The sequence below is a fragment of the Halichoeres trimaculatus genome, unplaced genomic scaffold (genome assembly GCF_033239565.1).
Source record: "Halichoeres trimaculatus isolate MK-OKI-2021-1 unplaced genomic scaffold, fHalTri1.1 fHalTri1_scaffold_23, whole genome shotgun sequence".
NCBI classification, from domain to species: Eukaryota; Metazoa; Chordata; class Actinopteri; order Labriformes; family Labridae; genus Halichoeres; species Halichoeres trimaculatus.
Window position 1 is genome coordinate 23398401 of NW_027437201.1, and position 16893 is coordinate 23415293.

The 16893-nt window shown below is 40.1% G+C and overlaps 2 protein-coding genes and 1 long non-coding RNA gene across 3 annotated transcripts; 1 reads left to right on the forward strand and 2 right to left on the reverse strand.

Annotated features, from left to right (window-relative positions):
- The first annotated feature begins 167 nt into the window (after positions 1-167).
- Positions 168-10532, forward strand: fdxr (ferredoxin reductase). Its single transcript, XM_074662506.1, has 12 exons — positions 168-618; positions 713-816; positions 1842-1937; positions 2329-2451; positions 2575-2688; positions 2817-2918; positions 4506-4613; positions 4864-4948; positions 7635-7834; positions 7911-8082; positions 8164-8337; positions 9422-10532. Exons 1-12 carry the CDS (start codon positions 537-539, stop codon positions 9550-9552), a joined length of 1491 nt encoding a protein of 496 aa, XP_074518607.1. The 5' UTR covers positions 168-536; the 3' UTR covers positions 9553-10532.
- On the reverse strand, positions 9862-10793 carry LOC141784680 (uncharacterized). Its single transcript, XR_012597468.1, has 2 exons — positions 10555-10793; positions 9862-10425 (listed from the first exon to the last, which is right to left on the reverse strand). It is a non-coding gene; the product is annotated as an uncharacterized LOC141784680 (long non-coding RNA).
- Positions 10794-13380: 2587 nt separating this feature from the next.
- On the reverse strand, positions 13381-16893 carry mrpl38 (mitochondrial ribosomal protein L38). The gene is made up of 9 exons (XM_074663405.1): positions 16764-16893; positions 16142-16330; positions 15911-16042; positions 15626-15828; positions 15444-15516; positions 14282-14327; positions 13931-14089; positions 13687-13823; positions 13381-13607 (listed from the first exon to the last, which is right to left on the reverse strand). The coding sequence occupies exons 1-9, from the start codon at positions 16846-16848 to the stop codon at positions 13468-13470; spliced, it is 1164 nt and encodes a 387-aa protein (XP_074519506.1). The 5' UTR covers positions 16849-16893; the 3' UTR covers positions 13381-13467.

Sequence of the window (16893 nt, forward strand, 5' to 3'; positions counted from 1 at the left end):
TTATTTTATTTTATTTTATTTTATTTTATTATTTTATTTTTATTTTTATTTTTTTGAAAAATATCAATTAAAAAACTATAGTTGAAAAAAAAAGGTGTTATAGAGGACATTCGCAATAGTTGTAAGGCGTGGAACCTACGTACTGAGGTACCGCCGCTCCACGGACTGTTTTGACTGTGACACAAGATGCAGCCTTGAAAATTACAATCGAATAAAAACGGAGGATAAATTGAATATTTTCTAAACGAATAAACGAACCTTTAGTGGAAATAAAATAGAAGTTACCTGTTACCTTCAGTTTGATTGTGGAGTCTGTTAAAAGTGTCCGGGAGGAAAACAAACGCTGTCCTCTTTGGTTCCTGCTCTCTGTCCAAAGCTCACCGCACCGGGCAGCAATGCGAAGCAGCTCACCTAACACACCGAAAACATCACCCTGAATGTCTTTTCGCTGTCACAGCTCGGGAAGGAGAAACAGATTAATCCGTTTACTGTTTTTGGGTTGAAGCCAGGGAGCTTAGCGGGGATCTGGGGAGAAGATGAGCGGACACAAACTGCTGTTTTCCGGGTGGAAGTTCTGGACTTCGGGGACTAATAAATGGATCGATCGACTCCATAACGGTGAGGTCTCTGCTAACATCTGTACTTATGGTGTTATAAATAAAGTTAGTCCAAATAAGAGTTGTTTTTAGATGGTTTTGACTCGTTTCTACAGGAATAAAGAGAAGTGGAAAAGCCTCTTTCTCTTCCTGTAACCCAAAGGTGTGTATAGTTGGAAGTGGTCCTGCAGGATTCTACACAGCCCAGCATCTCATCAAGGTGTGTGCAATAAAAGTATAAACTCAAAAATTAGATAGTTTTTTTTTCCCACAGTCATCTTAATTTTTAAGTTATCATCTATTTTTATTTTGATTCTGGGAAATAAAGGAATTAAAACTCAACTCCTAAACACAAACTGATCAAACATTTTGTTCCTAAGATTTTAAAATGTACAAATGAACTACTTAAAAACTACATTGTTTTTAAGAATTAACTGCAGTTATCAGTAATTGTTGTTATTTATCTTTATAGCAGGGCAGGAATAATCATTCACGAGTCTCCCTGATAAACCGTAGGAGGTGTATTGTTCTATTTTTGTGTACTTATTTTCAAAATAAAATCAAATACACAATTGTGAAAGTAATTAAATGTATGAAGAATTATTCAATTTTAGAAATAAATAAAACAGTATTTAATTCTTTAATTAATGAAATGATGAAATTACTTTAAAAAATAAATAATTTTCAAATGTGTCATCTATTCAACATGTTAACTTTTCTAATCATTTAAAATAATTATTACACATTTTATTTCATAAGTATTTCCTAACACATGTATTCAATTAAGTTTATTATTAATTTTTCATTTTTTATTTATTTAATTTACTTTATTTTCAAATAATCTGAATAATCTGTCAAGAATTATTTAATTTTGGAAATAAATATTGTGTTTATTAATGAAATGATGTAAATACTTAAAACAATAATTATTTAATGTGTCATATCTTACTTAAAATTGTAAGTAATTATTGACACATATTAACTTAGTTTTTGATAACACATTTATTTATTTTATTTATAAGAATTAACTGCAGTTATCAGTATTTGATGTTATTTATCTTTATAGCAGGGCAGGAATAATCACTCATGAGTCTCCCTGATAAACCGTAGGAGGTGTATTGTTCTGTTTTTGTGCACTAATATGGTTTAGCAATAAACCAGAGACATTTTCCTGGAGTAATTGATGACATCAGAAGTGTTTTTTCTTCCTCTAAGCTGGATTTGTTCTGATTTTCCTTCCCTCAGGCTCGACAAGACGTGGAAGTGGACGTCTACGAGCGACTGCCAGTCCCCTTTGGCCTCGTCAGGTTTGGGGTGGCCCCTGATCATCCTGAAGTCAAGGTCTGTATCTTAAGACCCAAAGTTACAGACAGAAAACACAAAAACAGACAAAGCACAGTCAACAAAACACAAGATTATGGATTAAAATCACATTTTTGGAATCAATTAATCAAACAACCTCTCTTAGTTGATTCTTAAAGATACACCCCTACTTTTCCAGGAAACCAAAAATGCCTCATAATGTTTCCCTGAAGTTAAGGCTCATAAAGTGAGACTTTGTACAGCTTCATCTCAGACTAATCTTTTAATACTTTTCCCACACACACTGGAGCCTGTTCTCTGATGAAAAACATCCACCTTCCTGACCTAATTTAGCAGATTGACCCAGATCTTCACTACCTCTCTACAGGAGATATGAAATTCTTTAACTTTCCTTAACTTTCTTTCTCAGAACGTCATCAACACATTCACACAGACGGCCAAACACTCGCGCTGCAGCTTCTACGGTAACGTGAACGTGGGGAAGGATGTGAGCGTTGAGGAGCTGCAGCAGGCGTACCATGCTGTCGTACTGGTAAGAATTAAAAAAAGACTGAGACTTTGGCCGCTAAGTTGCTTCAGCACAAAGAATTTTAAAAAAGAAAGAAAGGGAAATAAAAACAGAGACGTGTGTGGTTTCTGTGTGTTTTAACATTAGAGCTACGGAGCAGAGGGAAACCGGATGATGGGAGTCCCAGGAGAAGACTTGTCTGGAGTTTACTCCGCCAAAGACTTTGTGGGCTGGTACAATGGGCTCCCCAGCTGTCGAAAGGTGAGTCTGGACGAGGGGTTCAAACCAAGAAACTCGACTCAAAGTTTGTATAAGTAACTTTCATGTGCTGTTTGAGGTTTTCCTCTTGGTTTGAACTCTCGCTGTTTCTCTCTGTCTCTGTCGTCCAGCTGAGTCCAGACCTGAGCTGTGAGACCGCCGTCGTTCTGGGACAAGGCAACGTGGCCTTGGATGTAGCGAGAATCCTCCTGAGTCCTCTGGATATTCTGAAGGTGAGGAACCCTAAGATGAGAAAATAAAAACAGACTTTGGCCATTTTCAAAAAGCGTCACAGTGAGTCTGATAAAAGGAAGGAAAGCGATGTTACATTGAGATAACTGCAGCTCCAGCATCATCAACACACGTTCAGATGAGGAGATATGGTGAAGAGTGTGAGAGGTAGAAAGCAACACTGCAAAAACTCATTACCTCGCTGACTGATGATTAGCTGTTAGCGTAACATTAGCCCTAGGGATGGCCACCTTTTCACATTTTAATCATTATGGTACCAATGCCTGGTTCCTGGCATCGGTATCAGTACTCAACGTTACCAGTTTTCAGTACTTTTGTGTGTTAATGTGACGATAAATGATAATTTGTTCAATAATAAAATCTCAAAGGTTTTTAATTAAGCATATTTATTCCTCAATATATAAACTTGTAATGCTGTGTTCATGTCCAGCGTGGAAAATCTTCAACTCTTCCACTCCCTCACAGTCACAAGGATGTGTTTAGGTACCTAAATATGGTACTATTTGGTTTTACATGAATCGGTACCAGGTACTACAGACAGAATTCAAAGGTATTGGTGATTAAAGTCATTGGCATGTAATAAAATAATGCGTTAACTTTTGTTGAACTAATCACCTCTTACAAATTTTGAATTTCAATTATTTTAGATATTTAAAAAAAATCAAATTTTTGTCAAATTTAAACAATATTTAAAAGCAAAACAATACTTAAACAATATTTAATTTTAAAAAATGGAAAAAACTTCAAATTTTTGCATGTCAGTTTTTTTTATTTCTGCAAATTTTTGTCAAATGTAAACAATATATGAAATTAAAACAATACTTAAATAATATTTATTTTAAAAAAAAAGAAAAACTTCAAATTTTTGCATATGTCATTTTTTTATTCATGCAATTTTTTGCAAATTATTAAAATACCAATCTTTTGGTAAGAGTTTTCACATTTTTGACATTTTTATTTTTTATTTTTTAAATTGAGCAAATTCTTGAATTTATTATTTTTTTATTTTATTTTGGGGTTTTTTTTATTATTCAAAAATTTGGAAATTTTTGCAATTTCTATAAATTTATTTAATTTTTTTTTTTAAAAATGAAAAAAAATTGCAATTTGTTGAAATCTCAAAATTCTTGCAATTTAATTTTTTTTTTTTATTTATTTATGTATTTGTTTGTTTTTGGTTGAAATTAAAACAAAATAAGTGAAAGAGAAAATAACATTTCAGTTAGATTGAAAATTTTGAAAACTTTATTTTCTGAAGAAAACTTTTGTGAGCTATTTTTTTTAGTTTTTCTTTAAGTTTAAGTCATTCTGCTGAGCCTGGGAACAGTTTCATAAACATATATTGAAAAGGATTTAAACAAAGTGAAGTGTTGAAGTTTGTATCATTTTAAATTTTGACTTTAACGGCAAATTAATATCAGCCCAAATATCAGGTATCAGCCTGACTGACTACAAATAATCGGTATCAGTATCAACCATGAAAAAAACACATCAGTCTTTCTTTAATTTACATTTCACACTTTGAAGAGGCTGTAATTCATCAGCTCTTTTTCTTTTATCTGTTTCAGAAAACTGACATCACGCAGACGGCTCTGGAGGCTCTGGCTGAGAGCAAAGTGCGCAGAGTGTTGGTGGTCGGAAGGAGAGGACCCGCACAGATCGCCTGCACCATAAAAGTAAGAGTTTGTTTGTTTGAGAGGAGAATAAAAAAAATCATCACAACATCCGTTGTTTGTCCTACTTATACAACCCCAGCCCACCTGTAAACCAAACGTTGATGCGTCTTTAACCATTAAACCATTAAACCACACCAAGTAATCAGAGCAGTACTCTGACACACTGACGGCTGAGAAGCAGCAGAGGATAAACTCTTAATGGCAGCGTGTTGCAATGAATCAGCTCAGTCTGGGTTTGTTTCGTCCACAGGAGCTCAGAGAGATGGTGAATCTGCCAGACACCAGACCGGAAATGGTTGCTGCTGATTTTGAGGGCATCACTGAAGCTCTCAAAGGTGAGATGTTTCACTCATCTTAATTTTCAGGGCTTCCCGTTGAATTTTCCTCATCAGTTCCCTCTGTGCGTGCACGAAAGCGAGGGTGGAAGTTTACGTCTCACAGCTGACTCAATCTGACGGTTTAAATGTCAGGAGGAAGGAGGAAATGTGTGCTGTGGTTAGGAGCAGGAACAAACCCTGCTGAGACCTGTATGCCCATGTGCAGCGTGAAGGCGTGGAGGAAACTAATAACCTGAACATTCACACGCTGGTTTCAGTTTTCTGCAGTGTGTTGGTCTCCTGTCGTCCTTGCTGAGCTGACGTTGGGCTGAGGCAGAGTGATTACAGTCTCCTCGCCTGTTCACGGCTAACTGTGATAACCTTGATCCTGTCTCTGTGATATCTGACACTCGCTGTCCTCTAAACTTGAAGGACGTGAAATAAAAGCGGCGCTGCTGTGTTTACCAGTTTGTGGTTTCAGAACGACGTCAAAGGCTGTGACAGGAAACAGAGAGAGGCCAGTGTGGCCGTTTTTCTTAACAAAAAGAAACATTTTCCTTCTCTGAAGTGACGAAGCCACTGACCTTTACTCTAATGACTCGTTTAATCAGCGAAAAACAACAGCAGTCACATGATCTCTTCATAAACGCCTGTATGTTGCTATAAGACGTGTGTGTCAGTGTGGTTGTTGTATCTGGGTTATTTATAAACCTATTTAAGCTCACTGTAGATATCTAGATATCTGTGTTGTGGTTAATAAGTTACCAGAAGCTGTGATGAAGATCATTTCAGAGACGAGTGGCCACAGGATGTGAGTCTCACGTTTATAAAAACAGACTCAGAATCAGAATAGCCTCTCTGAAAGTAGAAGATAATCGTTTCCTCAAAGCAAAAAACAGGCAGTTAGAGGAAGTTTATCTTTATTTGGCCACAAAAATTAATTACGATGCCAAAGAAAGAATAAAAAAGAGGAAATACGACAGTGTGATCTAATTATGTTGAAATGCTGACAGACATAAAAACACATCAGAGCTTAGTGCTATTCATCGCATTGTCATATATTTCAGAGCCCTTAAAGCTTCCACCTCCTGCTCCTTTCCTGCAGTTTAATCTGGATCATTGATGTCTTCATGAAATGGTAGTAACATGTTTTGGTCCAAAAAGCCAATGAATCAAGCACAGCAGCATTGTTTCCAGGCTCTCATAGCCCCTCTGTTCAGAACGCTCTGATTTAGTGGGCGTGGCCTTCATATGTAAATGAGCCACCGCTGATACCGCCCCGCTCTTCCACGTCACTGAGAGCGGCGCCACGAGCTCCGAGTGCACAATGTTTAGAAAACAGAGAAGCTCGTTTACTGTAACATTACAGGCTAAAACAACAGGCTAACAGCAGCTAAAGTTAGCATCCTGAAGCTAACACAGAGACAGGGGGGACACTGAGGAAAAGCTCTTCCATCTGCTCCACAGCACACAGCATTTAAAATACTCACATTTCCAGGGTCCCAGGTTTGTTGGAGGATGGTTGGTAATGCGCCTGGATTCAGGACCAGTCTATTGGCTAGCCCTCTGTTGGACTGTCCAAAGTTGGAAAAGCAGTCGGCCGTGAAGTGACTAGCACACACATGCTCAGTTTTACTGAGTGTAGCTGGAACATTTCCTGATAAATGAACTCTAGACACTTAGTCTGTCTTCTTCAGAGATGGGAAGCTTGAGCATGGAACTGTGTGGCTGTTTACAGCCAAAAACAGAGCGGTGATGGCTCTTCAACTTTGGATTTCTCCTCCCCGCTGCTGGAGAGATTTCTCTCCAGCAGCGGGGAGGGGGTTTGGTGTATTTGCTCCGGTGGACCAATCAGGTCAGACTTGCTCCTGATTGGTCAAAAAAGGGAATCACTGACGTCAGCAAATCCCCAAAATCCAAACAGCTCATTTTAGGTCAGGATTTTACATTAACAAGCTCTACTAAGAACAGGTTTGGTCATTAATTATCACATTTTGTGGGCTGGGAGGAAAGACAAAGACTTAATAAAGTGATTTTTTTCCTGATTTTTTTTCAAAAATATCCTGCATGGGTAAAACTCTCAATCTATAAATGTATGAGTGATGTCATAACCCTCTGATTTCAACACTTCTCTGGTTCTGCAAGTGTTTTGTCACAACAGCCAGCAGGTGGCAGCAGAGGCCTCTGTTTCACTGCAATTTCTTTATTTCAAGTGGAAAGGCAAAACGTTTTAGCAGCTTTCTGCAATTTTATCACAGTTTCTTATTTTTGGCTTTTTTTTCCCACTACTTTATGCGATTTTCATTTCCCATGTTTTGTATTTTCAGCTGTCATACACTGCTTTTGTACATTTTATTTCACATTTTTACCAGAGATAGACTGATGTGGACTTTTTAGGGCTGATATAAATACTGATAATTAGTAGGCAAAGAGGCCAATAACCGATATTTGAAGCCGATATTAATTTGCAGTCGAAGTGAAAATATTGGTATTCGATAACTTAAATTGGTTTCATATCAGCCATCAGATTAAAAAAAGGCTGATATTCCTCAAAATGCCAAATATCGGCCAGATCATCGGCCTGACCGATAATCGGTCGATCTCTAATTTTTATATTTTCTACACTTAGTGTCAGCATTTTAACCCATTTGCTGAGAGGAAACACGCCTTTTCTTGTTAATTCTCAGTTTTTCTGCTGTGTCAGATTTGCCGAGGCCCAGGAAGCGTCTGACCGAGCTGATGTTGAAGACGGCCCTGGAGATCCCCGGAGAGAAAGAGCAGGAGAGGCGGACCAAAGCATCCAGGATCTGGGGATTCAGATTCTTCCGGAGCCCTGTTGAAATCCTGTCGGACTCTGACCAGAAGAAAACATCCGGCATCAGACTGGCGGTCAACAAGCTGGAGGTAATAGTCTCTCTCGTTGATCCTGAGCGGCCCCTCGTGTCCATGTGGATTCACTGAGTCGTCTTTGTGCGATCAGGGTTCAGGGGAAACAGCGCGAGCCGTGCTCACAGGAGGCGTGGAGGATGTGGCTTGTGGCCTGGTCATCAGCAGCATCGGCTACCAGAGTCTCCCCATCGATCCATCGGTGCCATTTGACTCCCGTGAAGCCATCGTGCCTAACAGCATGGGCCGAGTCCAACAAGCGACAGGTGACTACAACCAAAACCACTCAGAGCAGCAAAACCTCCACGTAAAAACCTCTGCCTTAAACTCCAACCTCCCTCTTCCAGGTCTGTACTGCAGCGGCTGGCTGAAAACTGGGCCGACCGGGGTGATAGCTACGACTATGAACAACAGCTTCGACACGGCGCGGTCAGTGGTGGAGGACATGGACTCAGGAGCGTTGGACATATCTGCGGGGAAGCCGGGTTCACAAAGCATCAGTGCCCTGCTGGAGGAGAGAGGTACAGAGTTCATACAACCACCAATTAAAGCTACAGACACAATGTTTGTTTTTGTTTTACAGATGTTTTCCTTTCCTTCATCAGGGGGTGGTTCTTAGCCTTTTATATATTTCTGTGTTTTTCCTCACATTTCTCTTTTATCTGTTTTACTTTTTCTCTTTTATTTCTTTTTACTGTTTGTTTTTGTTTTATGAAGCACTTTGTAACATCATTTTTATAAAGTTTTATAAAAATAAAGTTCATTATTATTATTGTTGTTTCAAGTTATCAGTATTCTCAAAGACTGTTGATACCAGCTGATAGTCAAGGCAAAAAAATCGTATGTGGAGCAGGTCCTCCTCACCAGTAGTTGGCGCCACATTCCTGCAGTTTGACACCAGTGAGAGTTAACAGATAAACTTTTATTTTGCACCTCACTTTGGTTTTTGCACTTTTGTTAATATGTTAAAAATAAATGGTAAACTTAGAGGGTCGTTTGTTTTTATTTCGGACTTAAAGTGATACTCTGGGATGGAACAAGTTTGGTCCTATCACAAGGTTTAGGGCAGAAATTACCCCTACAGCAGTGTTTTTGTGCAGCAGAAGCCCAGAGCGCTCACACCAAACACCCCCTCCCTGCTCCTCTGCAGGTTTCCTCTGCACTCAGACGTGTCTCTGCAGCGGAGGTAGCGCCGTTTTACGACACAATGAGAACTAGAGCCTTATTTAGCGGTGTTTTTGTGTGAAAGTAATGCGCTGAAAATTCTCTAAATAAAGCGTGAATGCAGACCCATATCAGATTTTTTTGGTGGGAGTCCGTTTATTTGTGTTTTTGGTCAAGTTAAATATGGCCCCGTCTGAGTTTCTGAATTTCTGCCCTAAACCTTGTGATAGGACCCAACTTGTTCCATCCTGGAGGATCACTTTAATGTTAGAGTGACTGTGCCGTCAACGTCTTTAAAAAAATAATCAGTCACTGTTAATTGAAATTTTACGCATCAAAAGTACTCGTGGTATCAGTACTCAGTATTGGTCTGGGAAAAAGTGATATCAAACATCCCCTGTTACAGGTGACCTCTTGTTTTTGTTCTGGTACCATCTGCAGGAGTGAAACCAGTGCTTTTCTCAGACTGGGAGAAGATCGACGCAGTGGAGATGAGAAAGGGGGAAGTCGTTGGGAAACCCAGAGAGAAACTACTGACGGTAGAAGAAATGCTGCTGGAGGCCTGGAAGTGAGCAGCTCTACTCTAACTGGACACTGAGTCACTTTTGCACTACGACAGAAAAAAAAAACAGCTACGTTATCGCCAGAGACCTCTACAGTTGATGCTATTATGAACCAACTCAAAGTGTTTGTGATAAGTTCAAATTTTTATACACTCACATTTCATGAAATGAAATGTAAAACCTGTTAATTTTGAATGAAATAAATCTATTTTATCCTGCGTCTGATGTGCAGTTCTTAGCTGGTGGATTTTGGTCTTAACATGAAAACGCCCAAACGCAGTAACCAAATCAAAATCAACTTTAAAGACAGAGACAGAAGTTTGTTTTCAGATTTATTCAAAGCAGAGACAGATAAAATGGAAACCTGTGCAGAAACCTCACAGGTGCAAATGAACTCTTGCACAGATCCCAGGACCCATTCCCTACTTCAGAGCTCTCAGTGGACCATATGAGACCATAACGATGGCACGCTTCGCTTTGCAGTCTTTTTGGAAGCCCCATGCTCCTGTGAACCCGCGCTGACGGCGTCAACAACTTTCTTTGCACCAGGTTCAGCTTCTGCAACCCCTTCATGCAACTCTGTGGCTTTACCGTCAGCCCCCTTTTTGGAAGACCCTCCGATACTGTTGCTGTCGCTGGACGTAGCATTGATGTTGTGGGAAGCGTCACCAACAGTAGCATTGTTGTTGTGGGAAGCGTCACCAACAGTAGCATTGATGTGGGAAGCGTCACCAACAGTAGCATTGATGTGGGAAGCGTCACCAACAGTAGCATTGTTGTTGGAAGCGTCACCTACAGTAGCATTGTTGTTGGAAGCGTCACCAACAGTAGCATTGATGTGGGAAGCGTCACCAACAGTAGCATTGTTGTGGGAAGCGTCACCTACAGTAGCATTGTTGTTGGAAGCGTCACCTACAGTAGCATTGTTGTTGTGGGAAGCGTCACCTACAGTAGCATTGTTGTTGTGGGAAGCGTCACCTACAGTAGCATTATTGTTGTGGGAAGCGTCACCAACGGTAGCATTGTTGTTGTGGGAAGCGTCGCCAACAGTAGCATTGTTGTGGGAAGCGTCACCTACAGTAGCATTGTTGTGGGAAGCGTCACCGACAGTAGCATTGTTGTGGGAAGCGTCACCAACGGTAGCATTGTTGTTGTGGGAAGCGTCGCCAACAGTAGCATTGTTGTTGTGGGAAGCGTCACCAACTGTAGCATTGTTGTTGTGGGAAGCGTCACCAACTGTAGCATTGTTGTGGGAAGAGTCGCCAGCTGTAGGGTTGCTTTCATCAGGGTTGCTGTGGAAGGGGATTAAACCAGGGTAGTAGTGGTAGCAGTAGCGAGCAAAAGGGTTGTGGGGGAAGCCGATGCCCAAGCCAGCAGTGTTCATTTCGGGAGCGCCGCTGTCGCTCTCTACATGATGTCTGGAGTCGGTGCCGACCTTGGACGGTTTCTGAACGAGCTTCATGTGGCCAGTTGAAGCCTCGGCTTCCACTTCATTGGTTTCCATTTGAACTGAAAGAGTGGAAAATTCATTTAGCAAAACTCAAGTCCCATCAAAAAATATCACAGCAAACAAATAATTTCCAGCTGAGTTTTTAAGAAGTTCTTTTGAAAACTGAAGTTGATAAAAATACAAACAGAACAAACTCACCTTCCTCAGTTTGTTTGGCCAACATGGACTCCATCGCCTGGAGGAGAGCCAGGGCCTTCTTTATGGAGACCTCATTGGGAGACTGATCTGTCGCACAAATGGACCAAATGAGGATCATAAACTTACAGAGAGTAAACGTACATCACCGATAGACTCACCTGAACCGTTGCCATCTCTTTTATTTGTGCCTGCTGCTGGCCGACAAGACCCTGTGGACAGTTCATCGGTTATTCAACAACGTCTGCAGCAAACAAATGATTCAAGGAATAAAAAACTCAATGTTAAACCTCTGGCGAGCCACACAGTCAGGACACAGGTAAGAACAGCCCATATGGTCTTCATTTCTTCAGGTACCAAGAGAAACTGGCTCCTGTGCTCCCTGCTGGACTTATAACTGACTCTGCAGATGACACAGCTGTGGCTAATCACCTCTGATTGGCTGTCTCTGCTAAACTGAGCAATCTGTGGTGTTGAATGGTTTTTAAGCGCTGTAGTCTCTCTCTTACAACCATGGTCATCGACCTAAATGAGGCTTTTTAACCCTCACACACTGTTCTGAAGCTGGATTTTAGATCTACCAGAGTGGGTCAAGGAGAATGGTTGTTTCAGGGACCGTGCTTTTTTAACCACTGTCCCATAAAAAAGTGTGCACAGAGATCAAGGAGGGTCCATTACCCATGATAATCCATTTTGATCAACTTGACAGAAGCACCTGATAATGTCGGAAACAAAAGAGAATTTTACAAAATAATTTTCACAGATGTCCAAAAAACATCTGCAACTTGTTCAAAGAAATGAGAAACTGATTTTCAGATGAGCACAAGAGACACAATGATGAAGATTGAACAAAGAGTTTGGAGAATTTCAATTCTGATCTGAGAAATGAACCAAAGCAACTGATATAAACTTTAAGACACAAGGCTTCAAACATGACAAACAGTGACATCTGGTGGCGAGCAATAGGTACTGCAGACTCTACAATTCCCCTTTTACGTGCTGTATCTAAAAAACTGTAATCTTATCAAGTGTTTTTGTCTTATTATCAGTAGAAAATGTCCATTTAGACCAGGGGTCTGCAACTGTTACTTTCATAGGAGCCATTTTTCCTCAGCTCATCCGGATTAAAGTCATTCAGGAGCCACAAAAACCACTTTATCTTCACAATAAAGACAAAAAGTGTATACATTTGAAACAAAATCTAGTGAATAATTAGCTGAACAAGAAGATTTTGTGTTTATAAAATTGTACATGTTATGTCTCAGTTTTTTATTTTCAATAAATTTGCAAATATTAAAAATTTAGAAAACAATGTCATATCATAAAGTTCATCAATAGATAATAAGATATTTCAGTAAGTTTGTGATTTTTTAAAAAATGAATAAATGTGGAAAAAAATGGCTGAAAATGCAAAATATAATACATTTTAAAACTGTTTTAAAATTTAATAAATTTGTAAAAAAAAAATAAATAAATAAATAAAAAAACATTAAAAAAAACTGTCCTTTCACAAACTTGCTCCATTTTAAATTATTTCAAAAAATTTTGGGAAAAATGCAGAAATTGAAAAAAAAATGCAATCTGAAAAAAATTGCAAAATCTTAAAAAATTGAAATTTTTATTTCTAAATTTGCAAAAAGTTTACAAAAAATAATTTTAAAAAAATTGCTAAAAGTTTTCAAAATAAATAAATAATGAGAGAAATAATTTCTTAATAATGAAATTATAAATAAAAATTCTTTATTTCATTAATATATATATTTTTTAAATCTACAGGGAGCCACAGAAAAGGAGTCAGAGAGCCGCAGGTTGCAGATCCCTGATTTAAGCTTTAATCAAATTTTCTAGCAAATTGTTCTCGTTCTTTTGGCAGATTATTTTATTTTACTTGTTGCTGCAATTCAGACCTCATTTTGTCTTTAAATAACTTGAAATCAGACATTTTTTCTGAACTGGTCAGCTGAGTGTGGCTCATATTGAGTCTAAAAAGACATTTTTTAAGATTTCCTTTTTTGTAGTGTAGTTATCAGACCTGACAGAAGTATCTCTACCAATATTAAAAATCTAAAATAAAGGCCAAAGTTGGAAAGAGGAAATGCCCAGTGCCTTTTTCTTTACCTTAACTTCCTACAGCTATAAATATATTTTGCTAACATGCTGAACACAATACAGACACAAAAACAAAGCTGACGTTAGTAATAAAGGTTTTTATTTTGACATAAATATGACAAACATTTCTCCTCATTTTGAGATGAGCTCAGTTAATGTACATTTCAGATTCAGTATATTCCATAAGTGGGCTTGTCCTGTCCGTCTCGATACCTGTCCAGGTAGCGTAGCGGCTGTCCATGGGGGTATTTGACCTGCGGGGGGTGGTACACAGGTGGCCGGATAAACTCAAACACAGGCTCCCTCATGTCTGCAGGGGAAAGGACACAAAGTTTCAGTTTGACCATCTTAAGTGGGTTAATGAGGCTGTGTTTGAGAGCAGGACTCACTCAGTGTGTTATGGAAGGTGTTGGTGACAGACTCATCCCACTGGCTCTGGAAGAAGGCCAAGCCTGCAGGTGTCATGTTGTCCTGGTGCTTCCTGTAGAAATCCACCGTCTTAAACGTGCGATCCACCAGAGAATGGCTGGAAACAGAGAGACAACATGAAACCAAACCATTTTATACAAGGGTGTAATTTAGTTTTAATGATTAAGGTCTCTAATCTGCAGGGGAACACACAGGTTTGCTCACCATGGCGATGATCTGACGTCCTCCTGGAAGTCGATTCGTCCCTCCTGCTTGAAGAGGACGTAAATGTAGCGATGGAAACCTGTTCCTTTGGCGGGGAACGGAGGCAGGTAGTGACACAGCTCCTCTCCGGCCTGCACTGCTCCAGCTGGGATGTTCCCTCTATCAAAACACAGGGGTGTTAGTGAGGTCTGTCATGAGGTGTCAGTCCGCCTCATGAAAGCTTAAAAACATTTTCTTTTTCAAAATTTGAGAGTTGTTTCCAAATTTTGGTGTTTTCATCATCATTTTAATTGGGATATTTAGGTTTTATGTAATTCTCAGTGTAAAGGAAACACAGCTGGAGATACTCACACCAGCCAGTGGATGTATTCAGCCTCATTATCCAGAAGATGCTCATCTGAAAAGAAGGAAAAAAGATTATTTTTAATCAAATATCTGTTTCTTCCTCTCTTAGAGACACCTTTAAGAGCTACTAGGTGTCATGATACAGGGATTCTGAGCCTGTTAAAGGTCCCATATTCTGCAAAAATCACTTTATTAAGTCTTTTAGTGAAATTTGTGGGTCTTTGTCTTTCCTCCCAGCCCACAAAATGTGATATTTAATGACCAAACCTGTTCTTAGTAGAGCTTGTGAATGTAAAATCCTGACCTAAAACGAGCTGTTTGGAATTTCCAGGGTTTGCTGACGTCAGTGATCCCCTTTTTTGACCAATCAGGAGCAAGTCTGACCTGATTGGTCCACCGGAGCAGATACCTCCGAACCCCCTCCCCGCCCACTTCCCTCCCTGGGAGGAGAATGCCAAAGTTGAAGAGCCATCACTGCTCTGTTTTTGGCTGTAAACAGCCACATAGTTCCATGCTCAAGCTTCCCATCTCAGAAGAAGACAGACTAAGTGTCCAGAGTTCATTTATCAGGAAATGTTCCAGCTACACTCAGTAAAACTGAGCATGTGTGTGCTAGTCACTTCACGGCCGACTGCTTTTCCAACTTTGGACAGTCCAACAGAGGGCTAGCCAATAGACTGGTCCTGAATCCAGGCGCATTACCAACCATCCTCCAACAAACCTGGGACCCTGGAAATGTGAGTATTTTAAATGCTGTGTGCTGTGGAGCAGATGGAAGAGCTTTTCCTCAGTGTCCCCCCTGTCTCTGTGTTAGCTTCAGGATGCTAACTTTAGCTGCAGTTAGCCTGTTGTTTTAGCCTGTAATGTTACGGTAAACGAGCTTCTCTGTTTTCTAAACATTGTGCACTCGGAGCTCGTGGCGCCGCTCTCAGTGACGTGGAAGAGCGGGGTGGTATCAGCGGTGGCTCATTTACATATGAAGGCCACGCCCACTAAATCAGAGCGTTCTGAACAGAGGGGCTATGAGAGCCTGGAAACAATGCTGCTGTGCTTGATTTATTGGCTTTTTGGACCAAAACATGTTACTACCATTTCATGAAGACATCAATGATCCAGATTAAACTGCAGGAAAGGAGCAGGATATGGGAGCTTTAAAACTGATGTTTACCTGGACAGGTGAGCAGAAGTGTCCATAAGGAGCCTTCCTCTGCATTGAAGCTGATCTGAGGTACAGCTGCTGTCTAGAGAGGAAAGAAAACAGTTGGGGTTTCCATAAAAGGTGGTGAAAATGAGCCTCATCCCCATCATGTTTGAGCTCTTCATCATGTCATGGACAGTGCATCAGCGTACTTCAGTAGGGGTTAGTCGATTCCCATAAAACACTTTACAGCTGTTTTCTTGGCCATAGCTGACGTGGAGTGGGAGTTGGGGGAGAAAGTACGCCACAGGAAAGAGATCCCTGAAGACCCCATAGTGGTCTGCCAGTCTCCTTATGTGAAAGGGACCGCTGCTTTTCTCCCAGGTGTCCTTAACTCGGTCCAGAGGGATCTTAACTGGTGAGACAAACAGAGGAGTTCATTCAATGACTCATTAAAGCTTAAGAATTAGATCTTCAGTTCGTGTGTGTGAGCTTACAAGTGCGCTGACGGGCAGCTCTCTCCAATTCAACGTTTGCCTTGTTTTGCTTCATCACCTGCTTCCTCTCCTTCAGGTCTTTGGTCCTGGGAGGTTGGTAGAATGGGAATCCAATGTCCACTCGCTCCATGCCTGAAACACAACAAGAGGAGTGTAAACTTGATCTGCAGCGGGGCAACTTCTCCAACCCTCAGAATCAGTAAACAGATATCTTCCTCCTTCATCCCCCACCATGATCAGGATCAGCTGCTTCCAGGTAGCTCCTGTGGGTTTTCCACCAGGCGGGTTTCTTCTTCGCTTCTTCAGCTTGTTTGAAGTAACGAGTGTAGCTGCGATACTTCTTTAAAGATTCGAGGTTGTCAACATCGATCTCCTCATTTGGCATTGGACCCAGAGGAGGTTTGCGTCTGCAGAGGGATGCTGTAGTAAGAGAAACAACAGAAACTGTTACACCACATGAAACTTTAACAGCACACTCTTACCATCACATTTAATTTTTAAAGATGAATATTTTTATAGAAGTTTGTGTTTTGAATTTAGCAATTTGATAGCAATATATGAGGATTTTATTTTCTTTAGTTCACTGACGAGAAGAATAACAACGATGGTATCAAAACTTTTGGAGTTAGGGAGTGCTGTGCTGATTAAAAATCTTTTTCCACAATCACTACATCAAATAACTAAAAACTGTTGTTGATTTTCGATATTTTCCGTTTTCCAATAAAAGGCGTGCATCCTCATCTGCGGTTTGCTTTAGTCGGATCAAATTCACCCTGAGCAAACGAAGCGGAAACCCGGAATAAAACAGTCATCTACATTAACCTATGATCGGTTAAAAACATGATTAAAATACCTGTTGTGGCGATTGATCTCACATTGTTGACCTTTATTTCTGACAGAGTTCGTAGAGACACGGCACACACCGTGCGCAGCGCCATCTTGGACTGTGTTTGTAAGGCAGCCGAGAGGAGTCAAAATTGCTC

Excerpts from the sequence above, each read along its gene's own strand:
- fdxr (XM_074662506.1), top strand. The coding sequence starts at position 537 with ATGAGCGGACACAAACTGCTGTTTTCCGGGTGGAAGTTCTGGACTTCG. Across the intron at positions 2,919-4,505 it reads GTCCTCTGGATATTCTGAAG|AAAACTGACATCACGCAGAC; the intron begins GTGAGGAACCCT and ends TATCTGTTTCAG. Across the intron at positions 8,083-8,163 it reads CCGAGTCCAACAAGCGACAG|GTCTGTACTGCAGCGGCTGG; the intron begins GTGACTACAACC and ends TCCCTCTTCCAG.
- mrpl38 (XM_074663405.1), bottom strand. The coding sequence starts at position 16,848 with ATGGCGCTGCGCACGGTGTGTGCCGTGTCTCTACGAACTCTGTCAGAA. Across the intron at positions 15,829-15,910 it reads AGCTGCCCGTCAGCGCACTT|TTAAGATCCCTCTGGACCGA; the intron begins GTAAGCTCACAC and ends TTGTCTCACCAG. Across the intron at positions 13,608-13,686 it reads CACCTTCCATAACACACTGA|ACATGAGGGAGCCTGTGTTT; the intron begins GTGAGTCCTGCT and ends TTTCCCCTGCAG.